General features: G+C 39.6%; 1 protein-coding gene across 4 annotated transcripts; it reads right to left on the reverse strand.

Moving 5' to 3' along the window:
- Positions 1-1,708: 1,708 nt before the first annotated feature.
- On the reverse strand, positions 1,709-19,379 carry LOC117289643 (bifunctional polynucleotide phosphatase/kinase-like). Of its 4 annotated transcripts, none has more exons than XM_033770857.1 (17): positions 19,307-19,379; positions 18,019-18,175; positions 16,772-16,818; positions 15,414-16,454; positions 14,672-14,751; positions 13,226-13,283; positions 12,721-12,741; positions 11,992-12,078; positions 10,509-10,629; positions 9,746-9,813; positions 8,356-8,448; positions 7,268-7,342; positions 6,335-6,362; positions 5,519-5,580; positions 4,289-4,398; positions 3,829-3,916; positions 1,709-2,427 (listed from the first exon to the last, which is right to left on the reverse strand). In XM_033770857.1, the coding sequence occupies exons 2-17, from the start codon at positions 18,167-18,169 to the stop codon at positions 2,236-2,238; spliced, it is 2,322 nt and encodes a 773-aa protein (XP_033626748.1). In that variant the 5' UTR covers positions 18,170-18,175; positions 19,307-19,379; the 3' UTR covers positions 1,709-2,235. The 4 variants fall into 4 exon arrangements, with proteins under 4 accessions (XP_033626748.1, XP_033626749.1, XP_033626750.1 ...); XM_033770858.1 differs by lacking the exon at positions 19,307-19,379 and adding an exon at positions 18,285-18,361; XM_033770859.1 differs by lacking the exons at positions 18,019-18,175; positions 19,307-19,379 and having other exon boundaries at positions 15,414-16,449; positions 16,772-16,811.
- Positions 19,380-20,384: the final 1,005 nt, after the last annotated feature.

The raw sequence follows: 20,384 nt of genomic DNA on the forward strand, positions 1-20,384 counted from the left end.
AGGTATACATTCATTTTCATTCTGGAAGATCACAAAGTGAAATCAGTTTATAAGCAGAAAATACAAACAATCATTTTTTTGATATCAAAAATAAAACATTGTTACTTTTTGTCCAATCTTTAGAACTCTGATTTCAAGGCAGTGGACACTTGGTAATTACTCAAAAGCCTTACTTGGTAACGAGCAACGGAGAGAGGTTGTTGAGAAACGGCTCCCTCTGAAGTGAAGGAATTACATAGTTTTTGAGAAAGAAGTAATTTTCCAAGAATTTGATTTCGAGACGTCATATTTGAGGTCTCGAAATAGCGTCTGAAAGCACAAAACTTTGTGTGACAAGGGTGTTTTTTCTTTCATTAATATCTCGCAACTTCGACATCCGATTGAGCTCAAAATTTTCACAGGTTGGTTATTGTATGCATGATGAGATACACCAAGTGTCTTTACACTGTCTTTAATGGCAACCATGGTCCAGTGGTTAGACTGCAGGAGTTGTTATTATCAGGTTGTGGGTTCAGCTCCTACCAAGGTAACCACAGATTTCACAATGACTAGAATATGGACATCAATTTGATAATGTGCCCCCCCCCCAGTACCCCCTTATATATTTATACCATTGTTGAAGATCACATTCTTCCAAAAGTAGAAAGATTTCACTGGAGTAATACTAGGGGCACCAAGTCCATTTTTATGACCAGGGACATGCATGAAGTATCGGGGCCCAATTTCATAGATCTACGTTAGCAGAAAATATCGCTTAAATGATTTCTGCTAAGCAACAATAAGCAGGATACCAGTCACAAATGCTACATGTGAAAAGGTATTTTTTGGTTGGTGCCGTTAATTTGTAAGGACAATTTTGTTGTGCTTATAGCTAGTTATGTATGAAGGAACAGAAGGTCATCCTTTACAAAATCTGAAAAGGGTTCTAAAGAATTATCAATATCTTGTGTTATTTATAGTTTGTAAATGGAGACAAAGACATACACTTCTCGTAGGTTAAAACCATCAGTCATGGTAGTCACCGAACACAAGAGGGCAGTAGAGAAATTATCCTTACCTCAGGTACAGCAAAACTATAATTCTCTCTTACAAAAAAAATTGTTATATTTTGCTATCAAACACAACTACACATTGTGTACTTGTTTGATGGCTACGCAATGACCTAAAAAATAAAACCGCTATTTTTTTTGAACACATGCTAGGATAAGGTTAGTTTGCCATAAAGGTCAGCCCTTTTCAAAATGTCCAAATATTCTTCACACAAATTGAAACAAATAAACTACCGAGTACTAATTCATGCATGAAACGTTTCAATTTTTGTTAATGATTTCTAATCAAAAGGGGCATTTCAGACGAGATAATTTCTGAAATTTGTGTTAGCACTGTATACTGTGAAAAAATTCCCACTCGGGTGGGATTCAACCCATGACCCTTGCAATACTAGAGCAGTGTCTTACCAACTAGACCAACGCATATCTATTTCGGAAACAGTCGCCTTCTAACTTTTGGTTGTCTTGTGTCATTGTGTATTTATATTAATAGCAGATTTCTTGTTTTTTTGTGCCAGGAGTGTCATCATTGACAGACATGGCGCACTAGAAATAGTCAACATTATTATTATTGCTTGGCAGCAAGAGGCAGTTGGAATCCTAGGTTTTTGCAGTGGGTACCGCAACGATATAATAGATTTCATAGATGTTAAATTTGCATTGGGATTAAGATCTTTTTTACACAAAACTTTGGAAATACTGAGTATACAGTGCTTACACACATCAGTGTAAGTGTTAAGCCAAAATTGAAATGCTTTGACCCTGATGAAAATATAACATCTATTAAAGCGCATGGAGTGTCACTGAGTGACGGATATGTGAGCTATACAAGAAGTCACTATTATTATTTCTTATTATCATTATCAAACAGGTCCTATTTCTCCAACAGAAACATTCTATACAGCTCTTCTTCTTTGGGGTCTGTGAGTGAGGGTAAAAGTTGACATGAACGATGGCATGAAATCCTTTGGCTGGTGTTGGCTCTTTGCACTTCATCTTGTACCAATTCTTAAAAAGTTTTGTTTAGTGTCTGTATCGTTTGAAGTGTTCGAGGAAATCAGAAACCCTAATCCTAACCCTCACCCTTATTCTCTATCGTGTCAATATCATCAGGTTTTTTTTGCAACATAGTGTTGTGGGAGCATATAGGTTTCCAAGTATAGGGCAGTCCCACATCAAACGGGTCCTATTTCTCCAATAGAAACATTCTATACAGTTTTTCTTCTTTGGTGTCTGTGAATGAGGCTACGAAGTTGACATGAACGATGGCATGGAAACCTTCGGCTGGTGTGGGCTCTTTGTATTTCTTCTTGTAGGAGTGGAACACCATATCGCTGACCGTGGCATGGTTCTTCCCTGCCGCTGTCATCCCTCGAAACTACCAAGAGAACAAACAAAGTGTCAAATTGTGAAATAGTAATAATAATAGTAGTAACAATAATATTAATTTTGGTTTTTACCCATAGTCAACGGTGTGTGTTAAGAGTTAGCACTGTATATTCAGTATTATATAACTGACATACAGATCCTTGTCATTTGATTGGTGGAACTTACTTCACGTGACATTCACTATTACTCCCATCCGCACAGGCGATCAAAAAGACCTATTCGCCCATAGGACAACATTTCCCATTCAACAGTTAGGATCATCCTTGTTCCCAATGTTTTTGAGCAGTACAGCGCCGACGCTCCGCTGCTAAAACAAAGGAGCACCTGTGCAAAAGGTTGTGATCCGATTTGTGCATTGTTGCCGCTACGCGGCACTATATGATTTTTGGTTGTCATTAATTTGTGTGATTTTTCATAACGTTAAACTTTTAAAATTCATCAAATGACAAAGATCTATATGTCAGTTATATAAAACAAATATTGAGTGGCTTTAATTCATGGAATGGAAGGAATATTATCGCTCGGTAAAATTTGGACTGTTCCGTTTCACTCGGCTTCGCCTTGTGAAATGGAACAGTCCAAATTTTACCTTGCGATCATATTCCTCCCATTCCACTCTGAGCCACTCAATATTTGTACACTATCCAGAGTTCTGTGAAAAAATCACAGGCATATTACTCGGGTACTATGCTAAGCAGCGGCTGCAACGATTTTAATTTTACATCTAGTAACAACAATAATAAACAGCACTTATGAAGCACATATTATCTGACAAAAATGCCATTCAAGGGCATCGGTTCACAAAGAAAAAAGTCCTGGATTTAAATCGCCGTTTGAAGAGACGAGTCTTGAGCTGTCATTTGAAGATTGGAGGAGTATTCTGTGTTCTTAGATCAAGCGGCAATGAATTCCAAAGACAAGGTGCAAATAAAAGCAAAAGGCAAATTCGGTGTGTTCATTTGGGTGAGGCCTTTCAAATAATTTTGTTTGACGTAACCCAACTGAGCCTAAAAATGCAACAGATCTTAAAAGTTTTTAAATTAACTTTAGGGGGAAAATTAAATCCCTAACTATTTACAAGCCTACTCTTTTGGCCAAATATATAATGCTTTGCATGTTGATATCGAATCTGCACAAATATAAGTAACTGAAAATGTACTGCAACCAACTTTCAATGAAACAAATGATAATTTCAGATACACATTTTTCTTGCATTTATGCCAGTTTTCTTACACAGATGTTGATTAAAATGAAACAAAAATCTATCAGCAGATTTATTGCTTCAAAAATCTTAATCCTTAGAGCTTAGGATAACTTTTTACACCTTTACTTCATAATCTGAGCTCGAGTTATGTGGTCAAAAAAAGAAAAACAAAATAGAGTCACTTACCTTTTCATTGTGTCTCGCATGAGTAAAGCTTACATCAAAAATGAAGCATCGGCAGTGGACACCAGCTTTCTTTGCACATGCTGTGTATCTAATAAACCAAATATACAAACCATGGTTTTTCAAAAATTATTAGGTTTTTGACAATTAAAATCTGTTTCATCACATTTCCTTACCGACTGAAAACATTTTGAATAAATTTCAACAATTTCAGGTCACTTGTTGCCATTTTTTTACATAATAGCAGTGGGTATCGCTTTTTTCTGCCTGGCTGGTTGTCTTCTGTCTGTTTGTTTTGTATTGGCTTGGTTATTTTGTTTGGGTCTTTTGCTTGTTTGTTTGTTTGTTGTGTATTGTGTGTGTTTGCCTGCTTGTTGTTCACTGTTTGTGTATTAAGTTGTTGTTGCTGTTAAATCAATGAAGTACCCGCTGGGATGCAAAATGTCATCAAATGTTGACATACCTCTGTCTGGATTCAGGATCTGGGTTGGTGTTGTCCACTACAACACTCTGACCTTTGGACAAGGCCAACTCTGTTGTTGCTACACACTTCTGCCATGTACCCATGGTGTCCTAGTGGGAAACAAGAAGGCCTCAATATGTCATTTATTTATTTATTTATTTTGTCTTATTTACCAGTGGCAGTGGCATGGGCGAGCGGTTAAGAGCACCGGATTCAAGCTCTGGTGTTTGATCAGCAGGGTGTGGGTTCGCATCCCGGCCGTGACACTTGCTACATAGAATTGGGGAGGTAGTGCTTTCTGCTCTACCCGCCAAGCTTCGAATTGATGATACCCAAGCCTACATTCGTATGGACTGTGAAAGGGGTAACCCTGTTTCAGCCCTAGGAGTAGGTGGCATCGGCCTCTGGAAAATATAAATGTAGCACACACCTTGAAGTGGCCTTCAGGCCTTGTGTGTCAGGCGACTTGCATAAAATTAAAAAAAATGTTTATTAAAAAAAACCAGGGTAGCATCATTAGTTGTCTATGAAACTGTTCTGCCTTGGGGGCCCTGGATGCATACAGAGTTTCTCATCCTAACTTAGGACAAACCTTAAGCCTTAAACAAGTCGTTGCCAACGTGCAGACAAAATCTGCTCAGGTCACAAACACTGAGAAACTGTGTGCCTGCGTTTGAATCCCGACCATCGGTTCGGGATCAGTCGTACAAATTGAAAATGTTCTACTCTTGCAACTGTTATTTTTTTACGAGCGCTACTGTTTCAGATTGTCTTAACAGGTTGTAAACAATTGCCGACTGAAAAGTTCCAGATTGCCTTAGCTCAAGCGAAGTGTGATCCTAAAAAATCAGTCGCTGACTGTTTTTTGTTGACGCTTTAAGTTTTTAATAACTCCGAGGACTAGTTCATGATTATTACCTTACTCAGACTATTTGATCATCTCAACAGTCATTGCTCACCACAAACTACAAGAGCTTCTTCCATTTTTTATGGTAAAACATCTTTCTTAATACGCTGCACCTTTCCTTCCGAATAGTCTTCCTGTGCATATTCCCCAGGCTAGTTCTGGGACAGCTTTTTAGTCTTTGTTCAAAACTAACTAGTTTGAGGGTGCTTATTTGTAATCCGCTTACTTGCAAACTTCATTTATGCGCATTAGTCGCTTTACAAATGTCTTTGTTTTTATTATTTTCCCCTTCTCCCCTCTAAGACTCAAATGCTTGTACTCACCCTGTTGATGTGGACATATTTGTGGGGCAGTAGATGCTTCTTGACGAAGCTGCTTTTGCCGGCTGTATGAAAGGGAAGTCACAATAAATACAGTAGTAAACTTCACGTTGTAAAACTTTCTAAAATAATGGCTGAGAAAAAATTAGATTCACTAATAACGTTTCTCTACTTCAAATAAAAAATATCTTGGATTGTGACGAGTATTTGTGCAAATTGCAAAATTTTATATTTTATATTTTGATGTGGACATATTTGTGGGGCAGTAGATGCTTCTTGACGAAGCTACTTTTGCCGGCTGTATGAAAGGGAAGTACATACAGTAGTAATCTTCACGATGTAAAAGTTTATAAAATAATGGCTGAGAAAGAATTAGATTTACTAATAATGGTCCTCTACTTCAAATAAAAAACATCTTGGATTATGACGAGTATCTGTGCAAATTGCAAAATTTTATATTTTCACTTTTCTGCTTAGAAGAAGTGAGCAGGGACCAGTCACAAGTATGTGACGTTGTGTTTTGTCTGGTGACCTTATTTTGGTAGGCATAATTTTATTGTCCTTAGCTACTTTCTATGTTTAAGCCGCTTAATGAAATTGGGCACAGGCACGCAGTGTTGAAGGTCTCAATACCCAACTTGTGGAGGTCTTCTTGCCCGTTTCCAGGCCTCAACTTTATAGACTCCTTGTGGGGGTCTTGTGTCAAGACCTTTCAAGACATTAATTTTGTAATCGTTCAGAATTACACAAAATAAAAAATAGAAGCAAAAAGAATGAGGACACTTGTAGTGGTGCCATAATTCAAAGTTGAATACTTACAAGCTGGAAATCCTGATAGTACAATGACCTGAAAAAATGATAGAATAAATGCCAAGAAAAGGATAAATCAAGGGAATCATTCAATCAGTCGTTTAAATACGAAGCAAACATAGCACCCCGACTCCCAAAATGGTACAATCAAGATTTATCACACATGAATAAGTAAGTGGCTAATTTCATAAAGCTGTTAAAGACACTGGACACTATTGGTAATGTCTAAGACCAGTCTTCTCACTTGGTGTATCTCAACATATGCATAAAACTTGTGAAAATTTGAGCTCAATTGGTCGTCGAAGTGGCGAGATAATAATGGACGAAAAAACACCCATGTCACACGAAGTTGTGCGCGTTCAGATGCTTGATTTCAGGACCTCAAATTCTAATTCTGAGGTCTTGAAATCAACTTTGTGGAAAATTACTTCTTTCTTGAAAACTACATGTACGTTACTTCAGAGGGATCGGAGCTGTTTCTCACAATGTTTTATACTATCAACATCTCTCTAAGTAAGTTTATATTTTGAGTAATTACCAATAGTGTCTGATCCACTGCCTTTAAGCCAAAAAAATGGTTTAACACAGAAAAAATCTTGCTCAGCGGAAACAGGTTACCAGCCAAAATACCATGATATGTATATTGTTTTGACTCTGGTTTCATGCAAACTTTTGCTAAGATGAGACATTTGCTAAGCAAAATTTTCTGCTACACAGCATTATAAAATTAGGACCTGGTTAGCTGTCAAAAACCAGTCTTTTTGATAACACATTAAAAACAACCAACCCTAATGTGAAATTTGGGCATCGATTTTAAAACAAAATCTGTAAGACTTTGAAAACCAAAGGGGACAGAAGTGAAGGAAAACACCCAAATACTCTCTAATGTAAGATTGGTTCCCCACTATACAACCTCCCAGGAAAAAATCACTGGTTCCTCACCTCCTGTGAATGTCCCTGCGCTGGAATCTGAGCAGAAGATGGTATCAGCAGGGGACCAGTTGATGACAGCTTCCTCTACAACAACGAAACAAAATATTAGAATAGCAAAGATACACAAGCTTTCAGGTGTGGTATTTCAAATAGTATGCCAGAATTATTATGTACATGTTCAAGTTCATAAGGTCCATCCTCGTTCCCAGGGGTGATCGCTCTCACTGCGCCATTTTTTCCCAGCATGCCTTGCTCGATCATAACCCCTGGAGTTGGCCAATTTAAATGAGCTATTAATGAGCGTACATATTCATTATTCAATATTTGCTTCGTGCGCACACATGTCTTACGTCGTAAAGAATGTTCTTGTTTTTAAAAACGCAGGCTTGATAAACATAGAAATATACTAAAACTACGCACGCACCCACTTGACATCTAATTTCCTGAGCCAATCAGCGTTGTTTCTTAGTACATGCCTCCCAGGGGTTAAACGAGAGGTATCGATACGGCGCACTGCCCATGGTAGCGAGGCTACATTAGGTCTTCTTACAATGAATATAGTCCACACAAAGTTCTAGGGTCAACTTTCCTTCCAATATGCTTCACCAAAAACTAGAGAACTCTCTTCCCAAGAATGTTAGACTGTACATCCACCATGCTACAGCAATTTAAATCCAAACTTAAAACCCATCTTTTCAATTAAAGAAGCGAATAATATTGAAACTCTGTAAGCCTTTTTGAGGTATGGCGGACATGATACGCGTGCGTCACACGCCGCGACTGATGCCACGCTCACCATGTTGGTGGTCACTAGGTTTACACGTAAACGCCGCGTCGCCCAAAAATGCGCATTTCACTGAATAACAAATGTTCTATTTCTATGGTCAATACGCCCAAATTTACCACAACTTTACAGTGTTGTAGCATTGTGTCCACCATACCTCAAAAAGGCTAATTGTATAAAGGCTTTACAAGAACTGCTTATTAATATTGTTATTGATATTGAGGGTTGACTGTATTCAAAGAAGCACCTCTTTAAACAAATATTTAAAATGTAACAATGTCCACATTGAGCAGAATATTGTAAAGTTACATACCGGGTCAAATTCTGGCAGATTGAATTTGTTCTTCTTCCGTCCCATAAAGAACTCCTCTGGTGTATGGAATGTTAGACCAAGATTCAATGCAAACTGTGACAAAGAAGGGAGAAAGAGGGGAGGGGGAAAACAAGTGAAATATAGTTTAACTTTTTTTAATTTATTTAAAACATAGATTAAAAAATTTTTTTTTTTACATGAAAATCTTTCTTAAAGTCACCTGGAAGTGGTATTTTGTCAAAATAAAGCTTTTGTCACTAATATATGTGTTTTGATGAGTGGAATGTGAATAAACAATTAACTAAGGTTCTAAAAAATTAGTTCTTATCTTATTTACAATTTTAAGAGTAGGCCCCGACCCGAGAGGGCACTGTTCGTGACGTCAATCGAGGCGCGATATTAGAACAGAAAATGTTGCACAGTGCTGAAAAAGACGTCGAACCAGACCACTAGGCACTATTGCTCTTGTGAGTCTGACCAGCCATGCAGACTGACCCCATCTTTAGTTGTTTTGCTGCATCCAGCAATAATACACCTGGTCGGCATTGCCGGAAAAATGCAAGAAAACAACTTTATCTAACCGTACAAACTCACGACTTGGACTTGCATGTACTTTGCACATGTGTTTACTCTACGCATCAAGGCAAAGTCTGCCTCGATTGACGTCACAAAAGGGGTAGGCATAGTCAACCCCTCAAACAACTTTATCTATTTTTTAAACATATAAATCTTTACAAACAATTACCCAAACAATTGTTTTATTGTTACTAAACATATACTCTTATGTTTGAGCAAATAAAAATTCTATTTCCAGGTGACTTTAAAGCCTTTTCAAAATTTTGAGTACGAGCCAATTCCAAGGAAACAAAGCACCAGGGAGAATTCTGGGAAATGTTAGAAAGCCACCACCCCATATTGCTTTCACAAAGCTTTTATTTTCCTAACACTGGGTCAATAGTTCTAAAATGTTTGAATTAGTCCCCCAAAAAAATATCGTAAAATGGGTTTGGTCTAGCTTGAACGAATAGCTTTGGCATGCGTCGCAATGACTTGCCAACATGATTTGGCTGTGATTGAACAGAAAAGAAAAATGATTTAGGAATTAGGTGTCTGTTCCCTCAGAATTCATGTTACACTTAAAGCCATTAGACACTTTTGGTAAACAGTCCAAAGGCCCACACTTCGTGTATTACAACTTATATATATAAAATAACAAACATGTGAAAATTAAGGCTCAATCCGTCATCCGAGTCGGGAGAAAATAACGGGAAAACCCAAAAGTGTCCATTGGCCTTAACGCAATTCGATTGCATTCTTATCTTTCTACTTAAAAGGCAGACGGAAGTAATTTTACAATCTTCCAAACCCCTCCGAAATCTCTTATTCTTACCAATCGATCACTGCAAGAAAAATCTTTCTTCTTCCCTGGTACCCAATCAACAGGTCGACCCGCAGCATCTGTAAATCAATCACACAACCAGAATCAAAGAATTTAAAAAAATTCAGAGCTCCATGTTTCAAATCTTACCTGTAAGAAGCTACTGAATATAAACTGGAACAATGGGTGCGTTCGTTTAGCTTCCCTGGGTCGACCCCGGTCTGCCCCCGGAGCATTCAAATAGCTTTGACGTCATTCCAGGGGCTCACCAGGTGTGGCGGTTTCAACTTTCCGCCAGGTCCAGTTTTCCGAATTACCAAATACGGTAACATTACATCATGCGACGCCTGCGCACAGCAAGAGAAAGTAGTCAATTGTTAGTGCTGTACTTCGTCCCGGAAAACTGAACACGGCGGAAGACTGAAACCACCACACCTGGCCAGCCCCCAGTGCCCTGCTTGTGGAGTGGGTCACTTGGGGGCTTGCCCCAGGTACATGACGTCACTACGAGAGCAATGAGTGATCGTTCGTTGAGCTCTTGTCAGGGGCTCACCTGAACGCACCCAAAGTTTCATGGCAGTATACATTTTTGGGCGGATGGTTTTGGACGTCAGACATTAATTGTGCAACCTAAAACACAGTTCATCATGCAAACATATTACAAATGTTTTTGCATGGGCACCGATAACGCAAACAACACTACACTCTCAATTAAGCGCCATATAAATGCAGTTTTATTATTTATTGTTAAAATAAGATTTTATCCAGCGTTTACCTCCAACATAAAAACTAGAATCTTTGTGTATCTTGATTCCATCATTACTTTGGTCACAGAGTCGGGTCCACATGCCGGTGACTGGTTTGCGAAACATCCCTCCACTGGTGGCAATAAAAGCCTGTTAAAGAAAGAGACCAAAGTCAAATTCAGGTCTCAATGTCATATAGCTGGTCATTATAAGGGAATCAATGTGTGGTGAAGAGGTTTTCAACTAGTGGTTTAATCCCAACAAGGCCTGGCTCTTGATAAATTTACCGAGATGAAGTCGAGGTAAATTATCAAGAACCAGGCCTCGGCGGGTTTAAACCACATAGTTGAAAACCGATTCAACACACTTTGATTCCCATTCATAAACACCTTTTCGGTCAAAAACATAATCACTTTTTGGTCAAAGAGTTAAATAAATGCAAAAATTATAATTTTCAAATGATTTCTTCAAACATAACACCCCTCCAGCTATGAAATGGTAAAGCCCTCTGCCGCCCTTCTGGTAAACAACTCCTTATAAGGGAATGCTGTGCGCGTCGCGAGTATCGCGTGATGCGGCACAACTGTTTCAGCCTTTGCTCTCGACCAATAGGAATGAAGAAACTGTCTTTTAAGAACAGGTGCAAGGTCGCGTGTCACGCTCATGAATTAACACTTTTTACCAGTCATAAACAAATGTTTATACACACCCACGTGATGCGCTCTCCACCAATAGGAATAGCGAAACTGTCTGAGGTATTTATGAATAATCCTTTAATCTTTCTCAGCTCCCTTGGGAGTGCTATACAGCCCTGCCATTGTGCTCCAGAGGCTTCTTAAAACAAAATATCAACCTCTACACAGGTACCCGTTATTTACACAGCCAATCAAGTTTTCTAACAGCTGCAGTCCATCCAGGAAACATAACAATTATAACGAGTCTCTTACCTCACGTTAAACATGGTAAAAATGTTTTTTTCTCCAGAACACTCCAAGCCAAATTTCTGAAAAACGTGGGGTCAAACAAGCCCGCACGACAAAGGAATCGTGACGTCAGTGGCAGCTATTTGGTGTGGAAATGCCAAAGCTGGAGAACCGTGTTCAAAACCAATAGGGGAAAATGGTCACTTGCGTCCAGGGTTATTATAATAGACAAGCCGTTTTTGACTCCCGGCTGAAAAAGCCGCGGAGCCGGGTGCATTTTTGACTCGAGTTATTTATTACTAAATGCAAATTTTGAGAGTAAAATGGTTATTAACCGGTTTCTACGATGTCTATTTGGTCATAAAAAGGGTAATAGTTGACATATTGAGATCATCCTTTATTGGCTCTTTTACCCTTAGGTGAAGCATCTTGCTCAAGGATACAAGTGTCACAGCCAGGATTCGCACCCACACCTCGATTTCAATCAGTGTTGATTGAGTTCAATGCGTGCTGGTTTTGGCCGGTATTTTGGGGGGTGTGAGTAGAGGTCGAGTAGAGGAATCTTTCTCAGAAATCTAGCAAGTCTTACCTGGAGAGGGACCCCAATCTTACTCTGAACCCCAAGAACCTTCCGTTTGAAGTCAGTCAGTTTCAGCTTCCCTTTACCGATTCCAAGCTGTGTACACACGTATGTGTCAAAAGGGGATGGTTTTAGTTATTCCAAACAAATAAAACAGTTTGTATAATGGTATGGCTGCATTTTAACACTGGCCCAAGGCCAATTGGTATTGTCAGAACATATATTTTAATTCGTGAGTAATGAAGTATTATACTCAATACCTACAAAGACAATTGAGATCAATCTGCTGTACAGATTTCTTAGTGCCTTTAAATGCATGTTGTCATGACTCAGATTGTTTTCTTTCTGATTTTGATTCTTATCCTGTACCATCACTTCTCGTCCAGTAAATATTTCGAGCAACAAGCCCTGTGGTGGTCTTGTAGATTTTTCTCCTAAATTTGAGCCCTGAATGGTATGGCTGTTCAAAACCTATGCATTTGACGAGAAGTAATATACAAAAATTTGGTTTTGTAAAATGCTGGAGCTTTCCTTGTGTTTTTTAAAAACTGTGGGGTACTCTGGACCAAAGATTGGCTGAAGATTGCTAAATTTTAAAAAGAGGTTCTCTGAATGTTTTTTACTTGATGTTTATGTTTGGCTGTCAAAGTTCTACTGTGCATACTTAGGCATTTTAAATGGTTAAATTAGCCTTTTTATATTAGTACACCACTTCGTTTACTTTTATTTCTCACTCACCTGATTGGTAAAAAGCACTATCTGAAATGGACAAATAAAGATATAGATAAAACAAAATTAATAAACAAATTCTATTGCAGAGCTACATGCAGATAGGCAAGTTTGTAATTGCTTTAAAAAAAGGAGAGGGAATGGTCAAGCACAAAACTAAGGGAATCAATGTGTGGTGAAGAGGTTTTCAACTAGTGGTTTGATCCCAACGAGGCCTGGTTCTTGATAACTCTACCGAGACCAAGTCGAGGTAAATTAAAAAGAACCAGGCCTCGGAGGGTTTAAACCACTAGTTGAAAACCGATTCAACACACTTTGATTCCCATTCATAAATACCTTTTCGGTAAAAAAACATCAACACTTTTGGTCAAAAAGTAAAATAAATGCAAAAATTATAATTGTTCAATGATTTCTTTCAACACAACACCCCTCCAGCTATGAAACTTTGTCTCATAAATGACATTGCGTTTCAATGAACAAAAAATTAAGAAAACTGATTTTTCATGGAACTTACTTTGTATCCTTCAGAATGAAGTTTCTTCAGCTTTCCTGGTACTTCAGGGTAAATAATCCTGAAAATTTAAAGTAAAGTTATCTTACTATGTAAGAAAGATCGCACAAAGCTGGAAACCACCTGACCTGGGTGACTTGATAAAATGTTTTCAGTTTTTAAAAACACCTTCCTTGACCGAAATATTGAAAGAAGATATTTATTTCACAACAAAATACCAGTGGAGGTTATTCTGTCTGGTGGAGTGGGGCGACAAATTGTCACTTTTCAGAAAATGTGGAACGTCAAAATGAATTCCTTCCGGTGGCTTTTGATATAGATGTAAACAAAATGACGCGTCAGTGAATGACGAAAAAGTAAGTACGGTTTGCGGTGACACCATGTAAGAAATCTCTTATGCGTGAGTAGTAATGGCTCTGAGGAGAGCTTGTATGTAATGCTCGATGTTTCAGCATGGAGGAAGGAAGAAAAGGAGTTCGAATGAAGGGACTTCAAAAGTCGAACCTGTGGTACCGCGGTCGTTTAACGACACCTCGCAATCATCCACATTACCTTACACAAACAATGGCAACCTGCCGTGTGTGAGTTTGCGCATGCGCACTTGATTCTTCACCAAACTATGGCGTTGTATGTCATATGGATATAATAAAGGAAAAACTACTTTTTTGAGACGCGATAACCTTTTTGGACGCTACTGTACACCTAAACGATGAACACAATTGAATACCAACCACCCACGTGTGCTTATACCCAAATTTTGATCCACCGCTAGTGACCGGAAAGTTGCAAAAAATTTAAAAATATGCTATGATATTTCCATGTAAACACCACAAACGGTTAATGAAAACATGTGTATTCACAATTCTTGTCTCCAATGATTCAACTTTACACGAAGGCAACGGTGCAGAGCGGCGGTACCACAGGTTCTTTACAAAGAGATCTAATCCTGCTCGTTAATCGGCCGTCCAGCTGGAGGTCGCCTATCTTTTTCCACTGGTCAGACAGGGGCAGTGTCAGGGTATTCTTTTGTTACTCTGTGGTTTTGCGGGTCATTCGAGCTCCTTCTCTTCCTTCATCCATGGTTTCAGTCAGTGTGCTCCAGAACACCGTCACAGCACACTGACCAAAACATTGAGGACAAACAAGCTCCTCTCAGAGCCATCACTACTCACAAAAGAGATTTTTACATGGTGTCAACGCAAACCTTAAGGCCAAGTCACACTGTAGCGATAACGAAAACGATAACAATCACGATGCAAAGAGAATGCTTTCTATTGGTTGAAATGTTCCTCGCAGAATACGCCCAGGCTCATTCAACCAATCGAGGATGTGCATTGTTATCATTCTCGATGTCGTTCTCGTTATTGAGGCCTATGTGACCAAGCCTTTACTTTAAAACTAGAATGTACACACTACAAAAATTTGAACCAAAATTAGAACGATCCCTACCTCCAGTCATCTGCATCTCTTGCAAAAACCTTTCCAGATTTTGTTGTAATAATAGTTCCATCCAGGTCAAATCCGGCAATCTGAAAACAAAATAAATGCTTCCGTTTCATTTTTGAATGTCATCGCTGTTACTGATTAAAAGACAGGGATGTGATAGGCTGTTGACAAAATGTTGAGTGTAAAGCGTGAAGGCTTGCGACCCCGAAGCCTGCTTACATAGGCAGTGGACACTATTGGTAATTACTCAAAATATTTATTTGCATAAAACCCTTACTTGGTACCAAGTAATGGGGAGAGGTTGATAGTATAAAACATTGTGAGAAATGGCTCCCTCTGAAGTGAAGTAGTTTTCGAGAAAGAAGTAGTTTTTGAAGAATTTGATTTAGAGACCTCATTTTGGAATTTGAGGTCTCGAAATCAAGCATATGAAAGCACACAACTGCGTGTGACAGGGGTGTTTTATCTTTCATTATTATCTCGCAACTTTGACAACCAATTGAGCTCAAATTTTCACAGGTTTGTTATTTTATGCATATATGTTGAGATACAGCAAGTGAGAAGACTGGTCTTTGACAATTACCAATAGTGTCCAGAGTCTTTAAGTTTTAAACACCCTGGTTCTATATCTTCATGTCTTCATTATACACAAATTCAAACAAATACTACATTTTTTATTTATTAATTTTTTTGGTTGGGGGAATGAAAAACACAGAGAAATGACACCTGTTAGAGAAGCACCAACCTTATTGCTTGCTCTCACTCCTTTGCTGGTATACAAGACTAACTTGCCATGCTCCGCCCACGTTGAATCAGCCGCTGGCTTACCTCGCTGGCTCCCTGCCTCACCAGACACACCTGTTTCTTTCTCAGTCACTCCGTCGCTCGATGGATCTTTGCTGATCAGCTTCTGCTTGTAGCTCTGTTGTAGAGCAGCGAGCCTGGACTTGACGGACGAGAGTTGTTCATCATCATCATCATCATCATCTTCGCTATCGCTGATCGCTGCTTTATAGTTCTTCTCTGACGCCGTCTTTTTAGTTTGTGCTTCACGGCCAGAGCTTCCTCCAACTTTCTCAACAACGTTGACATCGTTTGATTGACCATCATCATCGCTATCACTCACTGCTCCGTTGTAATTTTTTGTTCGGTTCACTGTTTGCAGGATCTTTTTATTATGTTTCTTCTTCTTCTTATCTCCTTCATTATCTGCCCTTTGATCATCCTTCTGAGGTGTTCTTGTCTTTGAAGGTATGGTAGAATTGGCGACGGAGGTTTCACTTGTAGTTTTGCGAGTATGTTCCTCCCCGTCACTGTCACTCATTGCCTCCTGATACGTTCTTTTCTTCAAGACACTTTTAGTTGAGACGGCCGTTGTTTTACCTTTGGGTGTTGACACATCTTCATCATCTTCACTGTCACTGACTCCTGTGTGTTTTTCTCTCTTTGTTGTTACCTTTTGGGGATGATCAACTTTAAGCTTTTTAGCAGAGCTGGTCATTTCATCGTCCTGGTCATCTCCCGATAGCGGTCTTTTGTTTGTCGCTCTCTGAAGAAAATCTGTAATTCTCCGCTTGGACTGCTTGCCATTGGATCTCTCATTTAGAGTGGCTCCACATCCACCCGATGCAGCTTCAGCCGCTAAATCTGTAAGAGGGGAGTCTGGGAACGAGACCTGGTACCCGTACTTTTTGCCCATCAGCTGGAAACTGTCTCCTTGCGCAAGTACCACTTCTTCGCCCTTTTGCAGGGGCTTGCCAGCGACTACAGATGGACTCGAACTAAGCTGGCAACAAAAACAAGAAAAAGTAACAATTTGTGCAGATGCTTGAGAACTTTGGGCCCCTTTTATGGCTCTTCTTACTGCCAAGATGTGCGCAAGTAATTTCAATTCTCTTCTCACTGTGCTAGCCCTAATTTTCTGCACTAGGTGTGTAACAAAGCATGCATACAAGCATAGATTCGCTGGACAAAAGCAGAGAATCCCCTTCTGCTGTAAGCATCCTCCTCAGAGCAATAAATTGATATATTTTTCGTTTGGCCAATTATTGTAATAATGTCAGTTGATTTGGGTTAATAAAGTCAATGTGTCTGTTTTCTTACCTGTTTTAGATGTAAAACCCACTCCTCAACATTTGCCATCACTTCCACTACAAACAAATCATACATGAAATCTGGTTTTTAAATCTTGAATAGAATATGACCCGACATGATAAGCCTGAGCGACTTGAGGAGTTTACTACTCGACTAGTCAAGCCTCAAATAGTCTTTGACACTAGTCACGATTAACTTTTAATTCTCAAGATGCATTGCGGCTTGCTTGCTGCAGGCGCAAATAGTAAAATTCACACCGAAAGGATTGAAGGGTTGTGTCCTTGATGTCTGATTGTGTTTCGCAAGTAGATTAACAAAATTTTAACAAGGTTAATACACAGGTCTATCAATTGTAAGACGCACTACTTGACCCCCAGGGAGGGTGCGTCACTGTCCACATGTGAGTCGGATTTGCGTGTCCAAAGACCCACCCTGAGCCAAAAAATTGACACACTTGTTGCAGATTTGGACGGTCCTTCGAACGATTTTTTTGACTAACCAATCGCGGAAAGCGACGCACCACGGACGGACATTACGGCCGTACATAAAATCTCTTGTAAACTACGCAGGCGCAGTGAATACCAAGTAATTAAACCCTACACCTACGAGAGTGAGTTTCGCGGTTTTGCAAGTGCATGCACGATTTGAGGTGTTCGAGGTTGTACCGGTTGATTTTCGAGACGAGCGGTTCCCAGCGCACTAGCTATTAAAACGCACAGAAAACGCACAAAGCACAGCCCGCACGTGTACACGATGGTGCGCAATCTTCAAACTGCTCAATACACAATTGGAACTGCCTGTTCTGCATGGCGCAAGTTATAAATTGCGCAAAAAATTGTTGTGCAAATTTGTCGATTGCGCTCGACAGATGAGCGACAGCGGATGCGTGTTTTGATGCAAAATAAACGATCGCAATCACGATCGCGGCTAATTAAATCGAGCAAAACACAGTTTGTGGCATCGAAAGGTTGGAATGTCTGCAAATACCAACATCATACGAAGGCAGGGAGGGGAAAGTGGCTTCATTATTTGATTCTCCACCAAATAAACAAAATTAAAATACATGTTGAAATGGACATCGACGGAACATGATGTACCTCGACGCACCTCTTAAAGATTTTTGGACTGACAACTATTGGATTTTGACGTACCCACCGTCACTTTTTTGAGAGTAAAGACGCAGACTTGACGCACCCTCCCCGGGGTTCAAGTAGTGCGTCTTACAATTGATAGGTGTATAACATGCAAAGAAATACCTTGTTGGAGTGAGAGTTTCTTGTCTGAAATCCCTGTGATTGGACATCGCCCAAGGATCACTGCTTCCTGATTGGTCAATACAACAGGTTGATGTGTGGCCCCTGCATCTGTACATTTCAAGTGGCACACTTTCTTGCTGGTCCTGTCCATTCTTCACTGAAAATTAAATAGAAATTTATGGGGGAAAAATATACAGGATTTAATTAGTAACTTTCAGTCTCAAACAGCACGTGTCCTTGATTTTAAAATCCCCCAAGTTACTTACCATTTCTTTATTTCAATTGCGAAAATCAAACCATTCATGGTTCACATTTCACATTAAGTGACCCACTACGTGAAAATGAGTCAGATGTTGACAATTTCAAGAATTGACTGGAAAGAACACACCAGCAGCAGTAATTTGGTATATGTCTAAGCTTTGGGGAGTGTTGCATTGCTGAGTTACTCCCGTTTGAAATTAGCCAATACATAATTTAAAAGAAAAAAAAACGAATTACAAAAATACAAGTAGACCTAGCCCACCTTGTTGAGCTGTTAATGGCTCCGCTTTTAACATCGGTCTGATGCAGACCGATGTTAAAAGCGGAGCCATTAGCATCTCAACAATGTGGGCTACAAGTAGACCCTAAAGTGATGTTTTAAACTACCATTGCATTTTGGTAGGCAAATTTAGGGCCGCGCTAATGAATCTAATTTAGAAAATTGGCCAATCCAAAACATCGTTTTCAGCTTCAATGCAAGTTGTCATAGTTCTGTCGAGGGATTATAATGCTTTTCATCGGCTGCCGAGGCATGAAGTAGCCATGATGAGCTATTGCTTGAATTGAACAGAATGACGGGAATTTTGGCGAATTTATCCCATCTTTGCTGCCATTTTAATTTTATTATTTTAAACTGGGCCCTGATATTTTTTTCATGATATACAATCCCTAGATACTACATTATTGGAAAAGTTTCCGCATGGCGCCACCACTTTTTCATTCGATATGAAATAATATAGTATCTAATTTACCTCATTGATATATCCCTTTTTGTAAAAATTAGTGAAAAAGTGGTGGCGCCATACGGAAAGTTACCCACATTATTTATCAAGTATAGCTATAGGTACCAAACAGAACATGATAGCTCTCTGAATTTCTAAATTTGATGCATTAGTGACAGGCCTATATATTCAAATGACGGAAAACCTGCGTAGCCACGCCCCCCCCCCCCTTCCCCAAACCATCACCCGCCCGGCCAGCATTATCGCAATTTGTGTGATGGTGTATTTTTATTAACATGTTTTACCTGATTTATTCTAGCCGACTGGGCCATACAGCATGCAGCACATTCACCATCCATGTGTTCATGAACATCAACGAGTCTCTTTTATTTCATTCATCAAGTAGGGCGCCCTCTTGTGACGTATGATCTCCGCATCGATTTGTGGCACTAATGCTACTCTCACCACACTTGGGCGAATAATCTCTTATGCGAATATGAATGTTTGAGATTCGCGATGAATTCGCCAAAAAGTTGCGATTTGATAGTGAATATGTTCTCGGTCGTCCTTAAACCTCTCCTTACCAATATCTTACGCATTATACGCACGCTTTACCAACAGTACCAATGGCTACCAAATGCCCTACCAAATGCTTACGCAAATCGATGGCGAATTACCGTCTTCACAACATTCGCTGAATGTACGGAAGCACTTCGTATTGAACCTCTCACAAAGAGTGGCGAATGTTCTTACGAAAATGAATATTTTAATTTCGCGTTGAATTCGTCCAAAATGGCGGTGGGATAGTGAGTATTTTCATCTCGGTCTCACCCCTCATCGTCCTCGGTCGGCCCTCTCCTTACCAATATCTTACGAATATTATTACGAATGCTTTCGACGCTTGCCAATGCCTTTACGAACGTTGTAAACGCTTACGCACGCTTTACCAATGCTTACGAAAATCACGCCGAATGACCGTCTTCGCAACAATCGCTGAAATTTACAAACCGGTTTGTAAATTGAGCGATCTTTGTAAGGAGGTGGGGAATAATTTGTGAACTTTCCGAATTTGTTACCAACGCTTACGGAGACACGGCGAATGTTGCGAAGTTTGAGCAATATTATTGTCAATTATTTTCTTCCGATAGCATATTTGCCGTGTGAGACCAGCGTAAAGTGACTAATTTTCGCAAGGAGGTGGAGAATGGCTTGTGAACGTAGTGAATTTGTGGCGAATGTTACGAAGTTTGAGCGATTGTTAAATATTTCCGTTCGTAAGCACATTCGCTAGCATATTTTCCCCAGTGTGAGAGTAGCATTATGGCACATGTCAGAGGTGGGGAGCTAGCCTGACTTCGAGGCTCGATCCTTGCGGATGAAGAC

The sequence above is a fragment of the Asterias rubens genome, chromosome 4, assembly GCF_902459465.1.
Source record: "Asterias rubens chromosome 4, eAstRub1.3, whole genome shotgun sequence".
Taxonomy (NCBI): Eukaryota; Metazoa; Echinodermata; class Asteroidea; order Forcipulatida; family Asteriidae; genus Asterias; species Asterias rubens.